The 27755-nt window shown below is 41.9% G+C and overlaps 1 protein-coding gene across 6 annotated transcripts in view; it reads right to left on the reverse strand.

Moving 5' to 3' along the window:
* The window catches only part of LOC126185177 (inositol hexakisphosphate and diphosphoinositol-pentakisphosphate kinase), a 578601-nt gene that overhangs the window by 109863 nt on the left and 440983 nt on the right, over nucleotides 1-27755 (reverse strand). For all 6 annotated transcript variants that reach the window (XM_049928024.1, XM_049928027.1, XM_049928022.1 and 3 more), the window contains exons 21-22: nucleotides 8374-8487; nucleotides 8188-8285 (exon numbers count right to left, since the gene is read on the reverse strand). In XM_049928024.1, coding sequence (XP_049783981.1) covers nucleotides 8188-8285; nucleotides 8374-8487 — 212 coding nt within the window. The remainder of the gene's footprint in view (nucleotides 1-8187; nucleotides 8286-8373; nucleotides 8488-27755) is intronic.

Here is a 27755-nt window from a genome sequence, read left to right on the forward strand (position 1 = left end):
GCAAGTAGGGACAATTTCAAATGGATGAAAGGGGTGATCAGACTACTAAACACAGAATTCAGATTAAGAACAAACAAACAAAGATGAAAGTAACTTTATGGTAGAAATAAGATAATGACCTACTAAGCATCAGAATTAGGGAAGATACAGTAGCTAAACAGGTATTCTGTTTGGGAAGCAAGATTACACAAGATGGTTGAAACAGATAAAATATCAGAAACATGATGACACAGGTAACATAAACAATATTCTTGGAAATGCCCCTACTGGTATCATACATCGGCATAAAACTGAAGATGTTTCTGGATTTACTCCTCTGGAGCATGGCACTGAACTTGAGTTAAAACCAATGAGGAAGAGAAAAATCATGAATAGTATAACACAAATATGTTACGAATTAACTGGACAGAAGGTATGAAATTGAGGGGTAGGAGAAATTATGAATATTGGAGATTTAATTCACCAAATTTTCTGAGCAGCAGACATGCACATAGGAAAGACAATAAATGTTTAAGCTTTTGGAGAATGTCCTTGAGAGTCAGCTCTCACTTATATGTATGTACATATACATATGCGTAAGTGTGCATGTGTGTCTCAGAGGCTTTTGACCATAGTGCACAGTGATGTATTACACTTTCTACATCTGCCTGAGATCTATACATCCTGGGTTTTCCAAAGGTGTAAACATACTTGAGATACAGATGAAGTCTGTAGTAAATTACAGCTCAGGAAGGGAAGGGGCAATGGAACATTTGCTAATACATCAATTAAGCACTACTCAAACTGGTTCTGAAGAACAACTAAACCTGGAGGTAGTAGTTTGAATCTTTATGAGGGAATACATTTAGGACTCTAAAGGTAGGAAAGGTAGAAACCTACAGTTCTGCATCCCCATATTGTCTGCCAGTGTTAAACCCCACAACTCTTCTTGGATCTCATCACAGAAGACTGGAACTGGGGAGCAGAAAAAATTATCAAAAACAGGATGACACAGGCCACATAAACAGAATTTAACATCTCACCAATGTTTAGGTCTTTGACCTGGAGCATTTGCTCATTTGCTCAGTTGTATGAGAACAGGGAAGGAAATTTGCCACAGGCTGTCAAAGTAGATCATCCTGCAAATTGCATGAAGTGATTTGAGGACCCCACGGAAAACCTAAACCTGATAGGTGGAATAGGTTTTACAACTTCACTACTCCTAAATGAGAATCCATGCTATATCTCTGAAGAATGCAGAGTCTCATGGTGGTGATATTGAATAAAAACTTCTCTAGTTTCTAGCCACATCAAGCCATTAAAACTCCACACGCTTTCATTCAAGCCCTCCTTTGCCATTGTGAAGTGGTTTGACTGCCAGTGCATTCTATTTCAAAAAGCCTCTGCCACAAACAAAATGGATGCTTTGGCCACAGCATCTATACAAAACCTAGTCACACCATTCTGTACTTGCATGCCAAAAGCCATCATCACCTGACACAGAACCACACTGTGTTACAAATAGTGATGCATCTTGCAACAATGATACCAGATACTGATAACCTGCTGCAAGAGCTGAGCCATCTATGCAAGGTACTCAGGAATGTGGCTACAATGTTCATAAAATAAACGAATGGATTTCAAGCAAAAATCTCAATAAGACCACTGACGAGTTGCAGAAAGGAAACCTGCTTTCTTGCCATTCTGTAGCTCTGTGTCAGCCAAGACAAGCTGCCTCCTAGAAATACACAATATCAAATTGATCTTCATGCCTTCAATAAAAATACAATTACTGAGACCAGTTATAGATGCAGCATGTCTTTGAACACCTGGGGTCAACAGAATACCTTGCAAGTGTGGCCAGTCTTATGTCAGACAAACAGTATGCATCATAGAACAATGCAGGAAGCAGCACAAGAGTTTCTATCACCAGTGCTACTCTGAAAAAACTCCTTTAAGCTGAGGTTACTTTAGAAAACTACAATCAGATAAAATTCAACAAAACTTGTATCATGCATTGCACTAATGGCTTCTGGGACTGTGTAATTAAAGAAGCCACTGAGATAAAAATCACCAACAAGACCCTTAATAGAGACAGTGGCCTGCAGATCAGCGCAACGTGTGTGGGGATCCAGTGACTGTGAAGATAAGGCAGATGCACTGAATGCAGAGTCAAGATATGCCTATATATGTTGATGCTGTGAACACCAATGATGTCACAGCCAGCAGTTAGCATATATAAGGGCACACCAGCAGTCCACTGGCAATCATACTACTTGACTATGGCAAAGGGGTGCTTGACCAAGAGCTCATGAAATTTTAGTCACTTGACACTGCTGGAAATTGAGAACTTTTTATTCATGCTTTATCTCACTTGGTAGTCTAAAAGATTCAGTGCATGTCATCAACAAGATGAAACTAATTTCTAGGATATAATCACATAGTCCAAGATAGGTAACATAAGCATTCCTAAAATGGAAGAACATCTCTACATTGAGTGCATATCCACATAATATCATAAAAATTTTAGCTTGACACATGTTTCAAACACTCTTGTGGTTCTCCCACAATGTATGCTCCAATGAACATTTCCAATAACTTAAAACTTAAGAATTGAAACTGAGTCTGTACATAAGGAGTGCTCAAACAACAGTTAGTGGTCCACTACCTGTCCCTTTGAGTCAGAGTCCAGTACATAGTTTTAACTTGTCACAAATGTTCAGCAGATTGTATGCTGCTACAACAACAACAACAACAACAAAATCTAGCATCTTAAACAAAATATATTTGTAAAGGTAGAAAATAATGATGGATGGCTAACAAACCTGAAACCAATGAACCAGACAAAATGTAACAACCTAAAAAATGTCCACTAACTAGTTTACATAGAAGCCAGGACTTCACACACAGCTATAAAATCTAAAGCATATTCATCTTACGAACTGTCCTCAAAGCCAAATGAACTGAATAAAGGAAGGAAACTCAGCACGTCTTTGGGTGGAGATCAGCTGGTAAAAAAAGCTAAAACAGAGAAATCACATTTACTGCCTCCTAGTGCGGCCAAGTTAGGAACAGAATGAATAGCTAATTCCCTAATTCACACCATATGCTGTTTCTTATTGAATGCAACCCACACAAAGTGCTTTGCTTCATCTATGGCATATTTAGATTAACAGTATTCTTTATAACTGCTAACCATCTCTAAGACATGTAAAAGTCATCTTTGTTGAAATGTAACGGTTCTTAGAACCCTGACACACAGATTTATTTTGCACATTCTTCACACAAGCCATTTCAGCTTTAAGAGCAATTAGAACCTGTATAAGTAAACCTGTATGTACCTGACATACCACAAACTGGGTGTAGCAGTTGTCCCACATGTTGCATGCTAAGAAATGTGTTGCAACAATGCCATTCCACACCTAAAACCATACTGACTTTGAGAATCTCATAAACCAGACAAGAAAACAAGGCTCTCAACTATGTGATGTTAAAATTCCACTACTGTAGCCAAAAATTGTTTCTAAAAGCTAGATAGAGTTTAATGTATTTATGTACTGGCTGTACTAATCACTCACTCCACAGCCCAGATAGTGAAGCATATCAGTTCTATAAAGCACTGAGACTGGCTAAATTCCTTGCAGTGTAATAATAATAATAATAATAATAATAATAATAATAATAATACAAGGGGTGTTCAATAAGCAATGCACCACATTTTTTCTGAAAGCAGGTTGCTTTCATTCATGATCCCAATACACCATATTATTCCCCATTTTTTTGGCTACATAGATCTATTTTTCAATATAATATCTATTCAATGTGACCGTCTTACACCACCTTACTAGGAAGGCTTGTAAGCCTGCATGGAACCACTCTACTGGCCAACATCAGAGCCAATGTCTTCCTGCATCAATAACCTCCCCATGATACACGTACTGCTTCTCATGGAATGCATCTTTCATTGGGCCAAACAGATGAAAGTCAGAAAATGCGAGATCTCAGATGTAGGATAAGTGGGATAGAGGAGTCCAATGAAGTTTTGTAAACTCCTCTCAGGTGTGCAGACTTGTGTCAGGCCTTGCATTGTTATGGAGAAGGTGAAGTTCATTTGTACCTTGAATGAGTGTGTTCGCAGCTCCAACACTGCAGGCATCACAGCTGTGTGTGGCCGGCCAACACCCGGGAAATTGGACAGGTTTGCAGGATCTGGTTGCAAAGACGACAGATGCCTCGTCCAATGACTCACAATGCTTTTCTTCACTGCCAGGTCTCAACAGACCTTTTGCAAGTGCCTACGAATATCTGTGATACTCTCATTTTCCGCCAGAAGAAACTTAAAGACAACTCTCTGCTTGGAATGCACCTCTGTTACAGACGCCATTTTGAAGGCTACGTACAGCACTGACACATATCAGAGCTTCATGCAAATATAGGGGCTGAAACAGGAATACTCCACAATGTCCCACAACAAATTCTGCATTTTTTTAAAACCAAAATTGGCTGAAAAAAAAAAGTGTTGCATTACTTATTGAATGCCATTCATATAAGGGGCAGTCAAATGAAAACAAAACGGGTGGGAAAAAAGTAAACTGTTTATTATTTCAATGGTAATTACCATAACTGTACATACGTTAATCCCACTGTGAGACAGTATGGTCAATGTGTACATGAAGAACTGTTTGTAGTTGCCTACAGAACGATGATTGTACCCAGGTGTGCACCTCTTCATCCAAAGCATACCAACAGCCACAAACGTCTTTATTGAGGACTCCAAAATATGGAAATCACAGGAACTGAATGGGGGCTGTGTAAGAGGTTCCCAGCAAAACTTCTGTGGTGCAGCCAATACAACCTTGGCAACATGTGGGTGGGCCCAGTCTTCTCAAGGTGTCTATCATTAGATTCTCTTTACATGCTATAATTTGTTTCAAATTTGCAAATGTGCTTAGATACTCATTGGTGTATGCTGGAACATCAGCACAACATTTATATGTTTAAACTGTGAAGTACTTTATTTGTGGAATGTTGATGCAACCATTTTTTTTTATTAGAATTTGATATAACATCACTATGTAACCTTCAGTGTTGTAAAAAGCATGTACACCTAATAATGTTACAAGAACTGATGATAATGGCATAAATCTGTCAAAATCAGTAACAGTAATATAAAGAACTACTAGCGATCTTGGAAAACTTGATTCTTCAAGAATAATACACTGAACTGACTCAAAGTCATGGGATAGCAATATGTGCATATACAGATGGTGGTATAATCATGTACACAAGGTGTAAAGAGCAGTGCATTGACAGAGCTGTTATTTCAACTCAGGTGATTTATGTGAAAAGGTTTCCAACATGATTATGGCGGCACAACCAAAATTAACAGAATTTGAACATGAAGCGGTAGCTGGAGAAATGCATGGGACATTCCATTTCAGAAATTGTGAGGGAATTCAATACTTCAAGATCCACAGTACCCAGACTGTGGAAAGAATACCCAATTTCATGCATTACTTCTCACCACTGACAATGCAGCAGCTGACGGCCTTCACTTAATCAAGAGCAGCAGTGTTTGCCTAGAGTTGTCAGTACCAACAGACAAGCAACACTGCGTGAAATTGCCACAGAAATCAATGTGGGACATTCAATGAATGTATTTATTAGGACAGTGTCATGAAAACTGGTGTTAATGGGCTACAGTAGCACACAATCAATGTGAGTGCCTTAGCTAACAGTACGCCATCACCTGCAGCACTTCTCCTGGGCTTGTGACCATATTGGCTGGAACAAAGATGACTCAAAAACCATGGCCTGGTTAGAAGAGTCCTAATTTCAATTGGTAAGAGCTGATGGCAGTGTTTGAATGTGGTGCAGACCCATGAAGCCCTGGACCCAAATTGTCTACAAGGCCTGTGCAAGCTGGTGGTGGCTCCATAATGGTGTGAGCTGTGTTTACATGGAATGGACTGGGTCCTGGTTATGTTCAAGATATTTGAGACCATTTGCTGTTATTCATGGACTTCATGTTGCCAAACAATGATGGAATTTTCATGGACAACAATGTGCAATGTCACTGGGCAACAATTGTTTGCGATTGATTTGAAGAACATTCTGGACAATTCAAGTAAATGACTTAGCTACCAGACAACCCAACATGAATACCACTGAACATTTATAGGACATAATCAAGGAGTCAGTTTGTTCACATGATTCTGTACCATAAACACTTTCACAACTATGGACAGATATAGATTGTTGTATTTGTTGGATTACTTCTGTAATATATTTTTATTATAAACATATTATTACTTGTACATTAATAGAATAATTTCTATTGTGAAGCATAAAAGGTGTCGGGTAGGAACTAATAACTTACATCTGTATATTTAAAATTTTTTTTTTTAATTTCTAAATGTTTACGATGTAGGCCTGTTTACAAATTAATTTGTGGTGTGAATGTAAAAAGACTCATTTCACATTATTACAATTTATCTTACAAAATTATGCACAGAACATGAAACTATGTAACTAACTAAGATTATTTCCCAAGAAAAATGAACTCTTAAATGAAGATTATATACCTTGTTCAGTGTATGTTCTCACTGGTTGTGTCTATTTATCATGAGATTTATCTGCCTTCTGACCAAACAATGATTTACAAGGTACTGGTACAGTTAACAAAATTCTTCATGGCTGAGTTCCTACACAATATATCAAATTTTCTCTTTGTGAAGAAATACAGAAAACTTAGTTAACAATGACATCACAGTCTTTGTAAGGGAGTTTCAGTTTGAGCCACTGTTGTCACTCACAACTAAGATACAGATTTTAAACAAGAAAGAAAAAATGAAGCTTAGGAGTTAACATTCTGTCAATAACACAATCATTAGCGATGGAGTACATGGTCTAATGAAGAAGGCTGAAGAAGAAAAGGAATCCTTGGATAGATACACAAAGTCTGGAGTTGCCATCTTCCTAAATGCAAGCCCAGTGTCTTATCACACAACCATTTTGCCTGGTGCTTTTAAACAGTTGCCATACTATGCCATCAATGAAACACACACACGCGCACACACACACACACACACACACACACACACACACACACACACACACACACACACACACACACACACACACATATATATATATATATAGAAAACCAAAATGAATAATCATATTTGTGTTTGAACATGTGCTTATGTAATAAGAAAATACAGTAAGCAACCCATCAGAGGGGGTCTGCGAATGGGTAGTTTGTAACAAGACTTTTACAGAATGTTTACTTTAACATTCTCACTTAAAAGTAATGAAAGCTATATTTGAATTACTATTACTGATTTAGTGTATTGGTATATCACCACACTGCACATGTATGCACAACAATCTTGTTCAAAACTGCTGCTAATATATGAAATTCTGTTGCACAAAGTGAACAAGCTGCACACATCTATATAAAAAATGAATTGCAACAATTAAGTTAGTAGCCAAAACTATCATCTGGTACTGACAGTGGTAAACATCACCAGAGAAAGCAGGGACGCATGACAACAGTAAACAGAATCGAACGCATGGACAAGTTCTTTCCACAATTGGTTGTTGCTATGGCAGCTGACCCATAAATAACTAGCTCTGTCATTTTGTCATCCTGATCTGGATATGGTCTTTATGCAGCAATAGATGGAAAATGGAAATGAGCGTTTGGCGTCACTGGCCAGGAGGCCCCTTGCAGGGCAGGTCCGGCTGCCTCGGTGCAAGTTTTATTACATTCGATGCCACATTGGGTGACCTGTGCACAGGATGGGGATGAGATGATGATGAAGACAACACAACACCTAGTCCCCGAGTCAAGAAAATCCCCGACCCAGCTGGGAATCGAACCCGGGCCCGTAGGACGGCAATCCGTCACGCTGACCACTCAGCTATCGGGGAGGACATGCAGCAATAGGTGCATTCCCAATATTCATTAGGAATGAATACCCACTAAGCTGCTTCCTCGCCACACTCTATTTGTAACTTTCAGGGTACATTAGAGAAATTTGTTCACTACTTACGGAGCAAATAAGTGGGTCTTAAAGTGAGAAAGTCTGATTTTTCTGTATAGATACAGGAAATTTTCTCAGGATTTCTTTCTTTATTTATTTTGTATAACAATGAAGCACTAAAATATTTAAGTACTTGACCAAAGTGGTCTGAAATAAATACCTTATAGGTATCGGCTGAGATGAAGTAGCTTTTGAGTTGTAATTTTCTTCTTCTTCATCAGCCTTTTCTGACGGTGGACTATGTGCCGATGAAATGTCCTGGAAAACAAGAGCTTATCAGTTTCATTATGACCATGAAAACCACACACACACACACACACACACACCTGCAGGATGATACACTTACTGGCTGTGCTTCATACTCTGGCACCTGGATCGCAGTTTCTTCAACTGAGCTGCTTTGGGAAGGGCTTCCAGGTGTTCCTGGGGTACCATTTCCAGCAGAAGGCATTTCATCTGTCTGCAAAAACATCACATTCCATACAATTGCAAGTATTTTTCTCAAAATTTCACTGTTATCTAACTAAATGTCATAGATAATTTTTTAACACCACATCCAATTACCACATTAAACATAACATCCTTCAACATCATCCATGTGATGTTCACAGTTTCTGTTTAAATTATATGAGGGAACACTACAAAATTAAGGAATGTAAAATGATGCACAAACAAAATGATGAAATAATAACCAATCAATTGTTCTACGGTGAAAAGGTAACATGTAATATAGCCTACCAAAATCTGTGTTTGTCCCCTATGGAATATGAAGCTCACTTTGTACTCTTTTTAACCAAAATTTACAATAAATCTCTTGGTCTGAAAGCTGTCTCTATTTCCTAGAAGATAGTAAAGGCCATACTTTTCTGCAAAACGGCTGTAAACTGAACACAAGGGGCCATCTCCATATACAAGTGACCCATGTATTGCAGAATTTAGAACATACTGGAAGAAACATAATGTTTTACATTGAACAAAATGATCATCTCTGTGGAAAACAGCATGAATTCTGAGAACACTGGGCATATTAACTGCAAAATATGCTCTCCACATGATATTTTAAAAGTTTTTAAGTGAGAAAACAATGCATATCAGTGTTTCTTGAGTTTTTATAAGGTTCTGATTCAACACATTAACCCCTCTACAGGATATATGGTTCATATGAGATATCCATCTAGATCTGTGACTTTACTGGAGACTTCTTTGCAAATAGGATGCAGCATGCTATTCTGAATACAAGAGACCTTAACACACACTGAAAACCTTCAACTACACCTCAGTGAAGCATGCAACAATCACTACCATCCACAATATACATTAGCAACATGCCAGATGATATTAGCTGCTCCTTATAATTTCCTATAGCTAATGCTGTAATCTCTAAGGCTTTTAAGATACCAAATGAAAGGCACAGACTGATGGAAACATGTCCAGTGTTTTCAGAATAAAGTACGGTTTTTGTAGACGTGACCATTTTGACTTATGTACAACACATATGTTTGCACTCTTAGCACTTCCAAAATATAACACTCATTTATATATGGCAATAGTCATGTGCATTCATTCTACTCTTCTTTTTGTAGATGGGTATGTTTTAAAGCTAAGCTATTTATTGTGTCGGTTGATAAAGGGATTTTTTTGCAAATTTGATGCATTACGCTCTCTCTTTCTCTCTCTCTCTCTCTTTCTCTCTCTCTCTCTCTCTCTCTCTCTCTCTCTCTCTCTCTCTCTCTCTCTCTCTCTCTCTCTCTCTCCCTCCCCCCCCCCCCTCACACACACACACACACACACACACACACACACACACACACACACACACACACATTCTCTTTCTCAACACTTTCTCTATCAAACATAGAGCAAAATTCACACTAACACAAAAACTGACACTAAATGTAGCTGTGCAATTGTCTTTGGGACCTTTAGTTTGAAGACTGGTTTGATGCAGCTCTTCATTCCTGTCTATCTGTCTATACTGCACAAGCCTTCCTATCTCTGCATGACTACCACAACCTACATACATTTGAACCTGCTTACTGTATTCAAGCTATGGACCCCCTTTACCAATTTTACCCCCTCACACTTCTGTCCATTAACAAACTGAAAATTCCTTGGTGTCTCAGGATTTGTCACATCAACTGATTCCTTCTTTTAGTCAGATTGTGCCATAAATTTCTGTTTTCCCCAGTTTGATTCAGTACCTCCTCACTGATTATTTGATCTAACCATCTAACCTCCAGCATTCTTCTGGAGCTAAACATTTCAAAAGCTTCTATTGTCTTCTTGTCTGAAGTGTTTGTCATCTACATTTCACTTCTGTATAAGGTTACACCCCAGACAAATATTTTCAGAAGGGACTTAATAAAATTTAAATTTACATTACATGTTAACAAATTTCTCTTTTTCAAAAGGCTTTCCTTACTACTGCCACTCTGCAATTTATACCCCCTGTATTTCAGCTTTGGTAAGTTATTTTGTTGCTCAAACAGCAAAACTACTTTTAGTGCCTCATTTATTAATCTATTTCCCTGCACATCATTTGATTTAATTTGAGAACACCCAATTACTCTTGCTTCACTTTTGTTCATGTTCCATTCAACTACTCTTCCAACTCCTTTGCCCATCTCTGACAGTTCCACAATGCCATCATCAGATTTCAAAGCTTTTATTTCTTTTTTACAAACTATAATTCCCTTTCTTAATTTCTCCTCAGTTCCCTTTACTACTTGCACAATGTACAGACTGAGTAACACCATGGATAGACTACAAACCTTCACAATTACTGCTTCCTTTTCAGTTCCTTCAACTCTGAAAACTGCAATCTGGTATCTACACAAGTTCTGAATAACTTTTTGCTCCCTGTATTTTATCCCTACTACCTTCAGAATCTCAAAGAGTGTTGTGCAGCTGACATTGCCAAATCTGCAAAATGCTATAAATATAGATTTGCTGTCTTAATCTATTTTCTAAGATAGCTGTAGGGTAAAGTGTTGCCTCAAGTGTGTCTCCATTTCTCTGAAACCAAACGGATTTTCCTTCCAGGCCTGTTTCTACCGCCCCCCCCTTCCCCCCCCCCCCCCCCTTTAAATAATTCATGTCAGTAAGTTGCACCCACAAATTTTTACATCACAAAATCTGAAATTTATTTAGTGTTTGAGAACATACAAAATCTTTCTCCTCTCTCCAAAAGAGGTATTGCACCACCAAATCTACGAAATATCCCTGTTCATCCTTATGGCACAACTTCTCCTAACCTCTTACCACACAGACCATACACCAACGAGTGATCCAGGTGTGGGTCCTGAACTATGCACCCACCCAGCACATCCTCTTCCCAACCTGCCACAGGTATATTCGATCCTGTTACTTTCAGTGCCACTTGTTTTTTTGTTTTTTTTTTTTTTTTTTTTTTTTTGTGGTTTTAGGGCGCACAACTTCAATGGTCATTAGCGCCCTGACTACTCTAAAAATGCACCGCGAGGCACAAGTTGACAACAACAACTAAAAGGGAAAACACGCTAAAAGAGACTGACAGGCATAGGATTAAAAAACAACATCAAATGTCCTTAGCGAGGTTTGTCAAATTGATAAAACAAAGAACACGAGCAGCTGCTCGTGGGTCATCCGCTAAAATGGCATCGAAAGTATTAGGCAGGTTAAGATCGAGGCGCGGTTGGTTAAGATCGGGACAGGACATTAAAATGTGTCTAACCATCAGCAAGTGCCCACATGGGCACAACGGCGCCGGCGCAGCCGTCAGCAGATGGCGATGGCTGAACCGGCAGTGTCCAATCCTTAACCTTGCCAAAACGACCTCCTCCCGCCGAGAAGGGCGTGAGGAGGACGTCCAAGCCACGGGAAGAGGTTTTAAGGCCCGAAGCTTGTTGTCGGTAAGTGCAGCCCAATCGGCATGCCACAGCGACACAACGCGCCGACAAATGACCCTGCTAAAATCGGACGAAGGGACACAACAAGAAGCTGTCCGAGGCTGGAGGACCGCAGCCTTGGCCGCGGCATCTGCAGCTTCGTTCCCAGGGATACCGACATGGCCAGGAACCCACATAAAGCTAACCGGCGGACCGACGTCCACCAGCCGCTGAAGAGAGCGTTGGATCCGGTGTACGAAAGGGTGAACCGGGTACGGATCACTGAGGCTCTGGATGGCGCTCAGGGAATCTGAGCAGATGACATAAGCAGAATGTCGGTGGCGGCAGATGTAAAGAACAGCCTGGTAGAGGGCAAAGAGCTCACCTGTGAAGACCGAACAATGGTCATGGAGCCGGTATTGGAAACTTTGTGCCCCGACTATAAAGGAACACCCGACCCCGTCATTGGTCTTAGAGCCATCTATATAAATGAAAGTCATGTTGATGAACTTCGAACGAAGTTCCAAAAAACGGGAGTGGTAGACCGAACTGGGGGTGACCTCTTTTGGGAGCGAGCTGAGGTCAAGGTGAACGCGGACCTGAGCCTGGAGCCAAGGTGGCGTGTGGCTCTCGCCCACTCGAAAGGTTGCAGGGAGTGAAAAATTAAGGTGTTGAAAGAGGCGACGAAAGCGAACTCCAGGGGGTAGCAGGGCAGAGACATACAACCTATATTGACGGTCAAGAGAGTCGTCAAAAAAGGAACGATAAGACGGATGGTCGGGCATTGACAGTAGCCGACAGGCATACCGACAAAGCAGTATATCGCGCCGGTAAGTGAGTGGCAATTCGCCAGCGTCAGCATGAAGACTCTCTACGGGACTGGTATAAAATGCTCCGATCGCAAGTCGTAAACCCCGATGTTGTATGGAGTTGAGGCGGCGTAAGATGGATGGCCGTGCAGAGGAGTATACGAAGCTCCCATAATCCAGCTTGGAGCGGACGATCGACCGATATAGACGAAGTAGGACGGTTCGATCCGCTCCCCACGACATACCACTGAGAACACGGAGGACATTTAAAGAACGGGTACAACGGGCGGCCAAATATGACACATGTGGAGACCAGCTAAGTTTCCTGTCAAAAGTAAGGCCTAAAAATTTGGTTGTCTCCACGATTGGGAGAGCAACGGGGCCAAGTCGTAAGGACGGTGGGAGAAACGCTTTGTAGCGCCAGAAGTTAATACAGACCGTCTTCTCGGCAGAAAAACGGAAGCCATTGGCGACACTCCAGGAGTAAAGACGGTCAAGAGAACACTGAAGACAGCGCTCCAGGACACGTGTACGCTGCGCGCTGCAATAGATGGTAAAATCGTCCACAAAAAGGGAGCCTGATACATCACCTGGGAGGCAATCCATTATTGGATTGATCGCGATGGCGAACAGAGCGACGCTCAAAACTGAGCCCTGTGGCACCCCATTCTCCTGGCGAAAGGTGTCGGACAGGACAGAACCCACACGTACCCTGAACTGTCGATCCATTAAAAAGGAACGAATAAAAAGAGGGAGGCGACCACGAAGGCCCCATGTATGCATGGTGCGGAGAATGCCCGCCCTCCAACAGGTGTCGTAAGCCTTCTCCAAATCAAAGAACACAGCCGCGGTCGGGCGCTTCCGCAAGAAGTTATTCATAATGAAGGTCGACAAGGTAACCAGATGGTCAACAGCAGAGCGGCGCCTACGAAATCCACATTGGACATTGGTAAGTAGGCGTCGAGACTCGAGCAGCCAAACCAATCGAGAGTTAACCATTCGCTCCATCACTTTACAGACACAGCTGGTAAGTGAGATAGGTCGATAACTGGAAGGCAAGTGCTTGTCCTTCCCCGGCTTAGGAATCGGGACAACAATAGACTCGCGCCAGCATGCGGGAACATGTCCCTCAATCCAGATGCGATTGTATGTACGAAGAAGAAAACCTTTACCCGCAGGAGAAAGGTTCTTCAGCATCTGAATATGAATAGAATCAGGCCCTGGAGCGGAGGACCATGATCGGCCAAGTGCGGTTTCGAGTTCCCGCATGGTGAATGGGGCATTGTAACTTTCACAATTCGAGGAGCAAAAGTCAGGTGGCCTAGCCTCCTCTGCCTGTTTGCGGGGGAGGAAGGCAGGGTGGTAATGAGCGGAGCTCGAAACCTCGGCGAAAAAGCGGCCGAAGGCATTGGAGACAGCCTCAGGGGCCACAAGGACTTCATTCGCGACCTTCAAGCCAGAAACTGGGGAGTGGACCTTAGTGCCAGATAGCCGGCGCAGGCTACCCCAGACAACAGAAGGAGTAAAACTGTTGAAGGTGCTTGTGAAAGCAGCCCAGCTGGCTTTCTTGCTTTCGTTAATAATACGACGACACTGAGCACGTAATCGTTTATAATTAATACAATTCGCCACTGTAGGGTGGCGTTTAAAGGTGCGTAAAGCACGTCGACGAGCACGTAAAGCGTCTCTACATGCTGCGGTCCACCAGGGGACCGGTACGCGACGTGGAGAAGAAGTAGGGTGAGGGATGGAATATTCAGCAGCAGCGAGAATGACTTCTGTGAGGTGTGCGACCTGACGATCGCAGCTTGTGAAGGTTTGATCCTGAAAGGTCGCCCTGGAAGAAAAGAGCCCCCAGTCTGCCTTGGAGATGGTCCAACTAGATGAGCACGGAGAGGGAGTATGCTGCAGGAGATGGATAACACACGGGAAGTGGTCGCTCGAATATGTATCAGCAAGTGCATACCACTCAAACCGGCGTGCAAGTTGGGGAGTACATATAGAGAGGTCTAAATGGGAATAGGTATGAGATGTGTCCGAAAGAAAAGTAGGGGCGCCAGTATTAAGGCAGACAAGATTGAGCTGGTTGAAAAGGTCTGCTAACAAGGAGCCCCTCGGGCAGGAGGCTGGAGAACCCCAAAGGGGATGGTGGGCATTGAAGTCTCCAGTTAACAAAAACGGTGCAGGTAGCTGAGCAATAAGTTGCATCATGTCTGCCCTGGTAACGGCAGATGACGAGGGAGTGTAAACGGTACAAAAGGAAAACGTAAAAGTGGGGAGAGTAATGCGGATGGCGACTGCCTGCAGGCCGGTGTGCAACGTGATGGGATCGTAGTAAATATCATCCCGGACCAGCAACATAACCCCTCCATGAGCTGGGATACCTACCACAGGGGGTAGGTCAAAACGCACAGAGGTGTAGTGTGCCAAGGCAATGTGATCGCATGGGCATAGCTTCGTTTCCTGGAGGGCTACGACAAGCGGACGATGCAAGCGGAGCAGCAACTTCAAGTCCTCTCGGTTGGAGCGAATGCTGCGAATATTCCAGTGAATAAGTGCCATCGTAAGAAAAGGAAGATGAGAGAAGGGGTCACCTCGAAGGCCGCTTAGGGCCTGGCTTCGAGCGAGCACTGCCGCCGCTATCAGTAGGCGGACAGTCATCGTCCATGGGGTCTATAGGGTCATCGGCCATCTCGGGAGGATGGCCGGGAGGGGGAGCTTCCTCCGCCGGTGAACGGCCAGATGTACGGCTACCGGCGGTGCGGCCAGGCGAAACGGATGACGGCCTGGGGCGGCAACCGCTGGGTGGCGCAGGAGAAGAGATGCGCCGTGGCGGAGAAGGAGAACTGTGCTTCCTATGCGCCTTTTTGGAAGGACGTTTGATGGAAGTACTGGTCGAAGGCTGGGAGGTCGAGGGACGGAGGAAGTCTGCACGGGATGGTTCCTTCTTGAAGGACCGTGCATCTGACTTCGGGGTCTTCGACTTAGCAGAAGCTGAGGAAGTGGCTGGTGTCTGTGGTGTGATGGGAGGAAGAGGAGACGTCGACCACGCGATCTTAGCACTGGCCGAACGGACGACCGTGGTGCTGAAGGTCAGATCGCATGTCTGGGTTGCGACCTCCCGGGTAGTCCGAGGAGAGGCGAGGACAGTACTATATTTCCCCGCTGGGAGCAGCGTGGGCTTCCTACTAGCCAATAGCTTGCGAGCAGCCGAGGTGGACACTTTCTCTTTAACCCGAATTTCTTGGATGCAACGTTCGTCCTTATAGACAGGACAGTCGCGGGAGGATGCGGCATGGTCACCCTGACAGTTCACACAATGAGGAGATGGAGGTGGACAGTCACCCTCATGGGCATCCCTGCCACAAGTGACACATTTAGCCGCATTGGAACAAGACTGTCGGGTGTGATTGAAACGCTGACACTGGTAGCAGCGCGTAGGTGTCGGGACATAGGGGCGAACAGAAATAACCTCGTAGCCCGCCTTGATGCGCGATGGCAGCTTAACACTATCGAAGGTCAAGAAGAGTGTCCGGGTCGGTACAAGGTCGTTGTTGACCTTTTTCATGACCCGATGGACAGCTGTCACGCCCTGCTCAGCGAGGAAAGATTGAAGCTCCTCGTCAGTCAATCCGTCGAGGGAGCTAGTATACACTACACCACGAGACGAATTCAAAGTTCGGTGGGCCTCCACCCGGACAAGGAACGTGTACAGGAGGGTGGCCCGAAGCAGTTTTTGTGCCTGAAAGGCACTCTCAGTTTCTAGTAATAAGGTGCCGTTACGCAACCTGGTACAAGATTTGACAGATCCGGCGATGGCATCAACGCCCTTCTGAATAACAAAAGGGTTGACAGAGGAAAAATCCTTTCCGTTCTCAGTGCGAGAAATTACGAGGAACTGTGGGGCAGGCGGTAGTACTTTTGTCACTGTTGGCTGGTCACGTTTCCGTTTTTGGGTCGAAGTCGAAAGCGATGGAGTAGAATCCATTGCGGAGGAATCCCCCATGATTGCCAGCGTCTCCGATGGCGCGCTCCTTCCTTGTGGGGACCCTCTCAGAGGGCACTCCCGCCTTAGGTGAATGTTTACACCTCAGGTCACACCTCCTGAGAAACAGACAGAGGGACCAATCGGCATGGTCAGAAGGTATCAGCTCAGGCAATCACCCCTCCCCGGGCCTGGCCTTTACCAGGGGGTACGCGCGTGCCTTACATGTCTACCCAGGGCGGGGACTTACGCGTTACCCCGTCACCGGCTACGCGTGCGAACGCGTGGGTCGGCCTTCAGACACGCACAGGGAGGAAGGAAGAAGAGGAAAAAGAAGAGAGAGAGGGAGAAAGAGGACAGACTGTCTCAAACGCCGAGGCGGAGACCAGAGAAGGCAAGGAGAAGAAGGCAATGAGAAGGCAAGGAGAAAAAGGCAATGAGAAGGCAAGGAGAAAAAGGCAATGAGAAGGCAAGGAGAAAAAGGCAATGAGAAGGCAAGGAGAAAAAGGCAATGAGAAGGCAAGGAGAAAAAGGCAATGAGAAGGCAAGGAGAAAAAGGCAATGAGAAGGCAAGGAGAAAAAGGCAATGAGAAGGCAAGGAGAAAAAGGCAATGAGAAGGCAAGGAGAAAAAGGCAATGAGAAGGCAAGGAGAAAAAGGCAATGAGAAGGCAAGGAGAAGTCAAGGGAAAGAGTAAGGAAGACAGTGAGGTGGAGAAGAGCAAAGAAAGGGACCAACAAAAGGAAGGAAGAAACGAGAAGTGAAAAACCAAAAAGACCACGATTATAGGTCGTGAAACCGTCCGTCTCCGGACGCAGGCGCTAACTACCCCCGTGAGGGGGATGGACTCCTTTTAGTCGCCTCTTACGACAGGCAGGAATACCTCGGGCCTATTCTAATCCCCGGACCCGCAGGGGGGAGTGCCACTTGTGAAAGCAGTTATATCATACACCAGCTCTCCTGTAACTTCTAAACAGCCTTTTATTATTAGCTGTCCAACAGAATTAATGGTGAATGCCAAAGTGTGACCTACAGCAGAGTTGACCCCCCAGTAGGAAAAAATGCTGCTGAGCACAATACGCCCAATTTCAATGGCTGCATAAGGCCCCCCCCCCCCCCAACAAATTCTCTGAAATAAAGAGAGGGGAGGGGAGGGAGAGTGGGGAAGGGGGAGAGGGGAGGAAGTCTGACAGTGCCATCTGGTAGTAGTATTATGAATTAGGGCTTCAAAATTTGAAATTCCGACCATTTTTGAATTTCCCACCATTTTCAATTTAATTAAACTGCATACCAATTTAATTGCAATGTTGCCACATACATACTAGGGATGTCAATAAAATATTGATTTTTTTCAAAATTTAATATTATATCAATATTTTGTACAAAGAGGTATCGATGCATGTGTGCGATATATATTCCCCGCATATCGCTGCCAAAATGGCACTTTCAAGTGCCAATATTTTTATTTTATATTTTTTCCACAAAAAATTTTGGGTAAATATTTGAAATTGTTCTTTTGAAGTTGAAGTAGAATGTAACTTTACTTTCACTGTGTGAAGGAGTCTTATTTCTTTTTGAGCTTTCATCATTGAGTCTCATTGACTGTAAAGCAAGTATGGGTGGCACAAAGAAGAAGTTCGATTGTGCTAGGTGGTGGCAGTCTGAATTGAATAACAAAATTTCCAATGCAAAGAGATAGAACACCAGTTGCGTTATAAAACAATTTTCAGTGCAAATAGTATGCTATTTCTTCACATCAGCAGTCTTCAAAAAAGTTATTGAAAATGATGAACAAAAATCTAAATCACAAGATGTGTTTGTGGTGAGTGTAGTTGTGTGAGGGGAAATGCTGAGATAATTGATGCTTGGCACCACTAACAGAAACTCCAATATTTAACTACAGTACCCAATTTTGATACAATAACTGCTAGGTTGGTAGCTTTTGCAGAAATGAAAAATCTGGGAAATTGACATGAAGTGTTCCGGACAAATCTGATGTATGATGAAACTGAACGATGGACCTATCAGATACGTTTTATTGTGCCACTTGCATGAAGTCACCAATGTTAGCAATGTGAGTATTGCCAAGTGTAAATGTGCATCATTTTACTTTCAATTCTTGCTCTAAGGGGAAGTAGCAGGCTGCTAGCTTGCTCATGTACAGAGTATCTAATAATAAATCAATACTTAAATATACAGCAGTATATTTACCGGCAGTATATTTACAATGTGCAGCCAATATTTTTTCTGTCAATATATCGATATATCTATACTTCTGTCGATATATCAAGGATAGATAATGATATTTTTATTTAAATATCAATGTCTCGGATTCCAGTTAGTTCTAATCTACATCTCAGGGAGAGGAGGTGGGGGGGGGGGGGGACCCAAGAAGAGCCACCATCTTGGATAAATTATGCAACAATGCAGGCTGTGCCTGCACGAAGCTTGTTACCCTACTTACGTGGAACTGGAAATAGATGGATGAAAGTACCAGTTCATATTCGAAGTGGTCTGGAAGCATGATCAAAATTTTTATGCCACTGTAGGAAATGATTTCCTGTGCCATTTTCAAGGCATAGTTAACTTCCCAACACAAGAAGTGCAAGTGGCTGGAAATCTTCACCAGTCTGGCAGTGTTACCAGTATAAAGACACAAGAGGGTCCAGAACAAATGGACACATTCTGACAACCCAATAAACCATGTACCAGTGTTGAAGTCAAACAAAACCAAGAAAATATCAAGCGGCAACAGGAAAATCCTATTTACAGGAGTGAAGAAAGATTTTTTAGGAGGAGGTATTTTCTTAGTTGGTTCATTAACAAGAAATTAAATGTTAGAAGGTAAACAAATGGACGTGGCACACAGTTCGTCCTGAATGAGTACAACAGAAGTGGGTACATTTTTGCCAATGAGCACAGATAATTTTGGAAGCAGACACACTAAAATTCCACAGGGTACCATGCTCTTCAAAGGTCACAGAGTAAATACTGATGAGGCAATGCATATGAAGAAAATTAGCAGCATGAAAGAACAGTTTACATAAACTCCACCTAAGTTACGTCAATCATCAAATTGAAAATAAAAAAGAAATTTGGAACACCTGTGTAAGCAGATCAGAATGTATTGTACCCCGTACGAGCCGAATATGTGATTTTGTTTAAGGAAAGAACCAACTTCCGGAAAACTCCTTAACGTGTCATGAGATTCTTACAGGGTCTATAACCTAGAAACTTTATCACTTACCAGTACCTTATAACTTGCAGCCCATAGTAGAGAAAAATATTTCAGATTTGCTAGAAGCAGGTGTAATTCAACTACCTTTCAATCCCCGATCTTCACCCATTGTGACTGTCCTGAAGAAAACCAGTAATGGAGAAAAGTTTGTTGCATTTGTGTAGATATGTGAGCAGTCATTACGATCACGAAACCAGATATTTATCCCCTTCACATCACAGGTGATTATTGGTGACCACAGGGAAAGAAAGATGTCAAAGAATACATTCAACATTGTCTCCCATGCACTAAGAGTGCAAGGACGAAGATCAAATATACCTCTTCAAACTTTGCCTGAGGTATAGGGGCCTTTTCAGATCCTATCACTCGATTTATTCAGACCGTTCCCTGTAACAGCCCAAAATAAGAGATCTGTTTTATCTACCACCTGCCATTTCTCTCAATATCTTATTACAATACCTACTGAAGACATCACCACTGAGACAGTTGCTAAAGCATTTGTCAATCATTTACAACTATCATTTGAATGTCCAGTGGCTATTATAATAGACCAAAGAGAAACTTTATGTCCCATCTTATGGTTCAGATGTGTTGTCTATTTAAATTAAAGAAGTGGTGAACTATGTCAGCTTTACCTACGAGCAATGACAGGGTTGAACGCATTCATAAAACCGTTGTGACAATGTTGTCTTATTACATGAACAGCTCACAGTCAGATTGCCATAGGCTGTTGCCATTTGTAATTTCACTGTCTAAAACCAGGATACACAAATTAACGGTGTCAAGTCCATTTGAGGTTGTGAGATTCCTGCAGGAGGTCAGACCCAATCGTGCATCCGCAATGAAGGTGGATTCGTTGGCCATCAAGGCGAGTCAATTGCACAAATGTGTGGTCACCACGAATTTATATAATTTTGCTGAAGTATTGCGTTTGTGTTGTTCTTGTAAAGTTACCACTATGCCTAATAGTTTTTTAAACATGTTGGTTGTTATCACTACTACCTGTACAACACTTCTTCTCCATTGGATTGTTGCTATGGACAGTAAATGGTCTGTCCCTTCTGAACTTCATCAAACAATGCCAACCACACAACTGACGCCTTTTGTCCACTGCGTGCCACTGTGTGTTCTAATGTGGTTGTACCTTGGTTCTACATGGCTAGCAGGCACTGTGTTATTAATGTATCACAAATTTTACGTTTGTATGTTACACGCTCTAAGTTATCCAAAAATTAACTGGTACACCCTTTTCAGACTCGTTTCACTCTTTTACTTATTTCTATACATTTTATTTCCTGCCTCTACTATTGAATGGTTTTGTTATATGTTTGCACTATTTCGCTATGTTGAAACATTGTCGCTACGTAGTTTTCACCACTGTATGGTATGTCGAAGTTATGTTCAACGTTTATGGAATTTGAAAACTTGCGTTAAAAACATGCAGATCACAAGCCACCATTGGGGAGAAGGCTGTCAAATTGTTTGGAAGGAATCCATAGAAACAAATCACAGAAATGAGCCCCCACTCTACGCCAAACTGAACTATCCATTGTTCAACCACCACTGAATAAGCGCACCGCTCCACGTGCCTGGCCCAAGTCGACACTGGTGACGCGCCTCACCTTGGTACCTTTTGTGAACTCCATTCCTTCTTGAAACATGTTGAAGACAGTTCCTCATATGTAACAAATTCAACTGGTACGTGAATTAACTGGTCGAATTAGCGCAACCTTTGTTCCACAGCATATAAGAATCATCTATTTGTATGCTGTCCCACACTCCATTCAGGTCAGTGGTGGATACAGAAAAACTTCAAGGACGGGGAGCTAAAGATATCTTGCGCTACTTTTGCTGAAGTTACATGATTCATATAGTTTCCATAAGAAGATCAAAGTTATAACTGAAAACAGTAAGAAGCAAAATCTAACTGCTTTAAGAGATGAGGATAATCACATTATTCTCAAATTGGAAAAAATGGCAAAACACTGGGAGAGTTACATATCATCTCTGTTTCGCAACACGAGAGACATGACAGTAAATCAAAACGAAGAAGAATCTCGTCCACGTATCTTACAATCAGAGGTAGAATATGCACTGAAAGTAACAAAGAACAGAAACGCATCTGGTAGAGACAACTTACCCACTGAAATTTTAAAATGCATAGACCCAAAAATGTTGACAGCCCTAATTAATGAAATTTACAGCTCAGGCCAGATCCCAGATGAATATCTGAAATCAACTTTTGTCCCATTACCGAAGAAAGCAAAAGCAAAATCGTGCTCAGAATTTTTATTGATCTCATTGATGTGACATGCTCTGAAAACTTTTCTAAGAATTATACACAACCCAATTTATCATAAATGTGAGGAACATTGTGGAGAAATGCAGTTTGGTTTTATGAATGGAATGGGAACATGAGAAGCATTATTTGGCATGAAGGTACTTATGAATAGATGCTATGACTATCAGCAGGATATCCATATATGTTTCATTGACTATGAGAAAGCATTTGACACCATTAAACATGACCCCCTTCTCACAATCTTACGAGAAATAGGATTGGTTGGTAAGGACATAAGAATGATTCAGCATGTATACTGGAATCAGCATGTATACTGGAATCAGAGAGCAGAGGTCAGAATTAACAAAAATTTAAAAACAGAATCTGTGCAAATACTGAAAGGAGTCCGCCAGGGCTGTACACTATCACCATTACTGTTCAATTTGTATCTGGACAAGATTTTTCAATCCAGTCAAGACTCAGAATTATTTAGTATAAAAGTACAGTAGAGTCCCAGTAATCCCAACTAATTGGGACTTGTTCGGATTACTGATTTGTTCCGGTTAGCCGGAATTATGGTGACGAGTTTCTAGAATGAAGTATACCAAGCAGATAAGTAGGTACACTATGGTAACAAATGGGAAGAAGTGTGGGAACAATGGCTCACTCTCACTCCCTGCCCTTGTTGTTGTGCATTGTTGAGACCTTTGTAGTGTCTGAGGTCAGTGCACTGCCAGTTGGCTCGCATAGCACTCAGTTATGTTAGTTATTGATCGCTGGCACATGTAACAGTTTTATTGTATTCGTTCAGGTGTAGTGGTGTGCGTATTTTCATCATGAGTACACGGTAACATACAATATTAACTCCCAAACAAAAACTGAATGCTTTGAAGCGGATAGACATTGGTGAGAATAATGTATCTAAACCAGCAACAGAACTGGGTGTTGGTAAAGCAATCATTTGTGATTGGAAGAAGAACCATGTGAAGCTTGAACAGTCCTGTGCAATGTCTTCCGGAAAAACACTCGAAATTTGGTACACTTTGAAACAGTCCCAGTACGATAAAGTGGATGAAGCTCTTTTCCTTTGGTTTATGCAGGAAAGAGAAAGGGAAACTCCTCTGAGTGGAGCACTGGTTCAGGAGAAGGCTGTTTACCTGAGCAAGTTAATGAATGGTGATTAGTCTTTTAGCATGAGTACAAGTTGGTCGGACAGGTTCAGAAAACGTCATGGGATCCGTTACCTAACAATTACTGGAGAGAAGCTTTCTTCTGACCGTGATGCAGTGAAGGAATACTTTGGTGAGTTTGAGAAAATGAAGAGAGAGGGAAAGTATTCTCCCCAACAAATTTATAATGCTGATGAGACTGGCCTTAATTTTAGGGCATTGCCAACATAAAGCCTGGCATCAAAAGCAGAAGACCATACTCCTGGTTTTAAAATGTGCAAATATCGTGTGACTTTATTAGCATGCAGCAACGCTGCTGGCAATCACAAGCTGCCTTTAATGCTGATCGGCAAATCTGCTAGGCCAAGAGCTTTTAAAAACTGCAACATGAAGTCCCTGCTCGTATATTATTGCAACCAGAAAAAAAGCGTGGATGGATGGTAAGCTATTCGAAGAATGGTTTCACAGCCAGTTTGTTCCCTCTGTTCGACAGTTTTCTAAGGAAAATAATTTGTCTCCTCGGGCAACCCTTTTCATTGATAACATGCCATCTCACCCCAGCACTATGGAATTATGTGATGGAGAAATTGTGGTGATTTTTTTGCCACTGAATGTTACACTACTTCTGCAGCCGATGGACCAGGGCATACTGCAAACATTAAAATTGATTTACAGAAAACAATTTTTAAGAATGCTGATCCAAGATGATAGCATTCCTTTAGTGGACAAAATAAAAAAGACCAATGTGAAGGATGATGTTTATTGGGCCACTGAGGCAGGGCAGAATATTTCAGAAAATACTCTGAGAAAATCGTGAAGAAAACTGTGGACATCTCTTTAATTTCTGGACAACCTAGTTGAAAATGAAGAGGAAAATCGTACAAATGATACAGGCAATCCCTGGATGTGAAGAAGCTACTGAAGGAGATATAGATGAGTGGATGGCAGCGGATGGGGGCAGCATGTGTGGAGAGCCTTACTGACACTGATTCAGTTGCTGCTGTGACTCAAGACCAGGAAGAAGTGGACTACTGTGACGGAAGCGACAAAAGAACCTGAAAGCGACAAAGGAGAGCTGGTGCCACACAGTGATGCAGCAGAAGCCCTTGACCTCATGCTACGTTATTTGGAGCAACAGCCCACTACTACACCTGCTGATTTGATGTTTATGAGACAATGGCACAACTATGAGTCATATAAAAGACTATCTTCATTATGCCAAAAAAACAATGACCGAGTTTTTGTCATCTAAAAAGTAGGGATAAAATGTCCGAAGTATTTTAGTAAGTTTGAAGGCTTTTCTTTCATTGTTATGCATTGTTTAAACCTAATGTTTTCTTGCTAGTTTTTCTAATACATGTTTACTGTACTGTGTAAATTAAAACAGTGTGTATGTACAGCAGTTTACCGCAAAGTTTTCCATACTTAGACTAACATTTTTCATGTTTGGATTAACTGAACGGTTGGATTGCTGGGGTTCGGATTAGCGGGACTTTGCTGTAAATGGAATGAAGATCTGGAACTTACGGTATGCTGACAACACAGCTTTGTTTGTGTCATCCGTAGCTGAGCTACAGACAATACTTACAGAAATTCATAAAGCTGGTCAGCATTTTGGTGTCAGGACAAATGTCAGGAAAACTAAATGGATGTCAATTGAAAGAACCCCTGGTCAAAACGAGTCCCTAGTCATTAATGGTAGTAAAATTGAGAAATTAACCAAATTTAAAAATCTAGGATCTGTGATAAACTCGAAATTTGATTGTAATGAGGAAATTAAGAGTCACTGTGGGTCTGTCAAGGAAATGTTCCAAAAGGTACAAAATGAGCTGATATACACAGACATGCCATTCCATCTGAGAATAAGGGTGGTACAATGCTATGTTATCCCTGTCCTACTCTATGGAGCGGAAACTTGGTCAATTAAAGCAGCTTCTGTAAAGAGATTAGAAGCAACAGAAATGTGGTTCTTGCACCAATTACTAAAAATACCACGGATTGAGAAAGTGAGCAATGCTGAAGTGCTGTGTAGAGCCGGGGTGGATAGAGAACTAATGGGGACAATTAAAAGGGGGCACGTTATGGGAGGAAAGATAGATCAACTTCTGCAATTAATTCTAGAATGCAGAATAGAAGGAAAGTGCCCACCAGGTAGAAAGAAGCAATCATGGTCACAGAATATCAAGACATGGACTGGCATCATCAACTTTGAAAGAGCTGGTTCAAGAAGCAAAGGAACACCGCCTGTGAGCAGCTGACGCACTACAAGTGTATGGCACAAGAAGAAGAAGAAGAAGAAGAAGAAGAAGACCTTTACTTTTACCGTAATAAAAAATAATCAAGTCACAAGCAAAGTTTAAGAAAGTTTTATTTAAACTGATTATAAACATTTACAAGACATTGAATTACTATTATTAATTCTTCACAATCAACTGATCACTCACTCTTGACTAATCTTCACACTTGCAGTTGCTACAACTAGAACTTTTTACTTATTCATTCTTCAGTCTTAATATTTCTGCTTCTGAATGTAAACTAGGTTCCTATTTAGCAAATAGTCCATATTTATAACGCTACATATCGAAGGCTCTCTATACGAGAAAACAGTAGAATATTCATGACTTTTCTCAAACAAATGCCAGACAGAATAACGTATCGAGATCACTAGAATGGCCGTGACTTTCCTTGTAGGTATATGTTAGCCATATATGTGCCAGACAGCAATGTATAAAATTTGATGATGTGGACATGCGTGCTACATAGGAAAGTACAACTACTCGATAACTCGATTCAGTCGAGTCGGCTGACAAAAAAAACGAACGAATAGCTTGCAGGCTGACTGGCTGGGGCAGTGCGGGTAGCAATGCGGTCGGACCCGCAAGTTGGGGAGGGTCCTTATGTATCCCCCTAATGGCCCTGCAAGGGGGGGTGGGTGGGGGGGCACTCCCCCAATTGTACCTGCCACCAGTCTTCAAATCGGTATTTAATTCCTCACACATACCGAGTAACGCTACATAATAGCGGACTTCCACTCAAAGAATTCCAACACAATATCATGGATCAGAATTTCTGTTCTCCTCACAGTTGAAAAAAAACTCTGCATGCCACTATCGAACCATTCCTGCTATTCATCCTTCAACTTAACTTCGCTTTCATGCCAGTGCATGTTCTACCTTATCAGTTCAAGATAATAACAACACTGAACTGTTCACGTACTCCGATTAGTTATGGCACAGGAGCACCGACAAAAAATGTCACAAGATTGAGCTCCCCCCCCCCCCCCCCCCCCCCCTTGGTATTCTGCCATATCATATTTCACTTAGTATATGAGCATTTCTGATGTATTGAACAAAATTTATGTTGTACAACACACAAAGTCACTCGCTCTGCGCACGTGCCTTAGCCAAGATCCAGTACAAAAGTTATGACGACTGTCATGAACTGCGATTTTGTATTCTCTGTTAAGAATTGTTTTCTTTAATTAAAATTATTATTTTGTACTTGTCTTATGAATTGCTTACTTTTGTGATGTTGAGACAGTTGCTTTTTATCATCATGCTCTATTGATCATTTGATACTGTTTTATTGTCACGAGTTTTTTTTACTACCTGTCTATTCAGTTTAACTGGACTTAATCGCCTTGCTTTTGCGATTAAGTAAATTTAGATTGAAGGTACCGCCCTTCATGCATCTGTTGTAAGTAATTTATTATTTGTTTATAAGATGCATCAATATAATGAGAATTGTCATGTTTTGCAGTTATTTTATAGTTTTATTAGTCCAACGTATTTAATTTGATACATCATTCTGGTTGATGCTCGAAAATATTTACTCAAATAGTTGACTTGGTGCCACAGTTTGTGTAAGTGTTATTTGGTCAATTATATAGTTAAAATGTTAATTACAAGATGTAATTGGTGGTTTTAGCAAACTCTAAATAAATTTGACTTAAAATACTTTCAAACTTCCTGATAACAGTTAGAACACACAGTCGTGTTACAAAATTATGTTTCATGATTTCAATCCTGGGTTATCGTCACACTGGCAAACAAATGGTGCCACCCTGGTGGTTACACAGTCACCGCAAGGATGTTGGGCACTGCGCTCCTATCATTCTGCGACAGCCTGACCTGTCTGATGAGGAGGCCCTTCAGCGTCGCACAGCTTGTATTATATTAGAAACTACACTGAAGAGCCAAAGAAACTGGTCCACCTGCCTAATATCGTGCAGGACCCCCGTGAGCACACGTAAGTGCTGCAACACAACGTGGCATTGACTCGACTAATGTCTGAAGTAGTGCTGGAGGGAACGGACAACATGAATCCTGCAAGGCTGTCCATAAATCTGCAAGGGTATGAGGGGATGGAGATATCTTCTGGA

Source organism: Schistocerca cancellata, chromosome 4 (genome assembly GCF_023864275.1).
Source record: "Schistocerca cancellata isolate TAMUIC-IGC-003103 chromosome 4, iqSchCanc2.1, whole genome shotgun sequence".
NCBI lineage: Eukaryota > Metazoa > Arthropoda > Insecta > Orthoptera > Acrididae > Schistocerca > Schistocerca cancellata.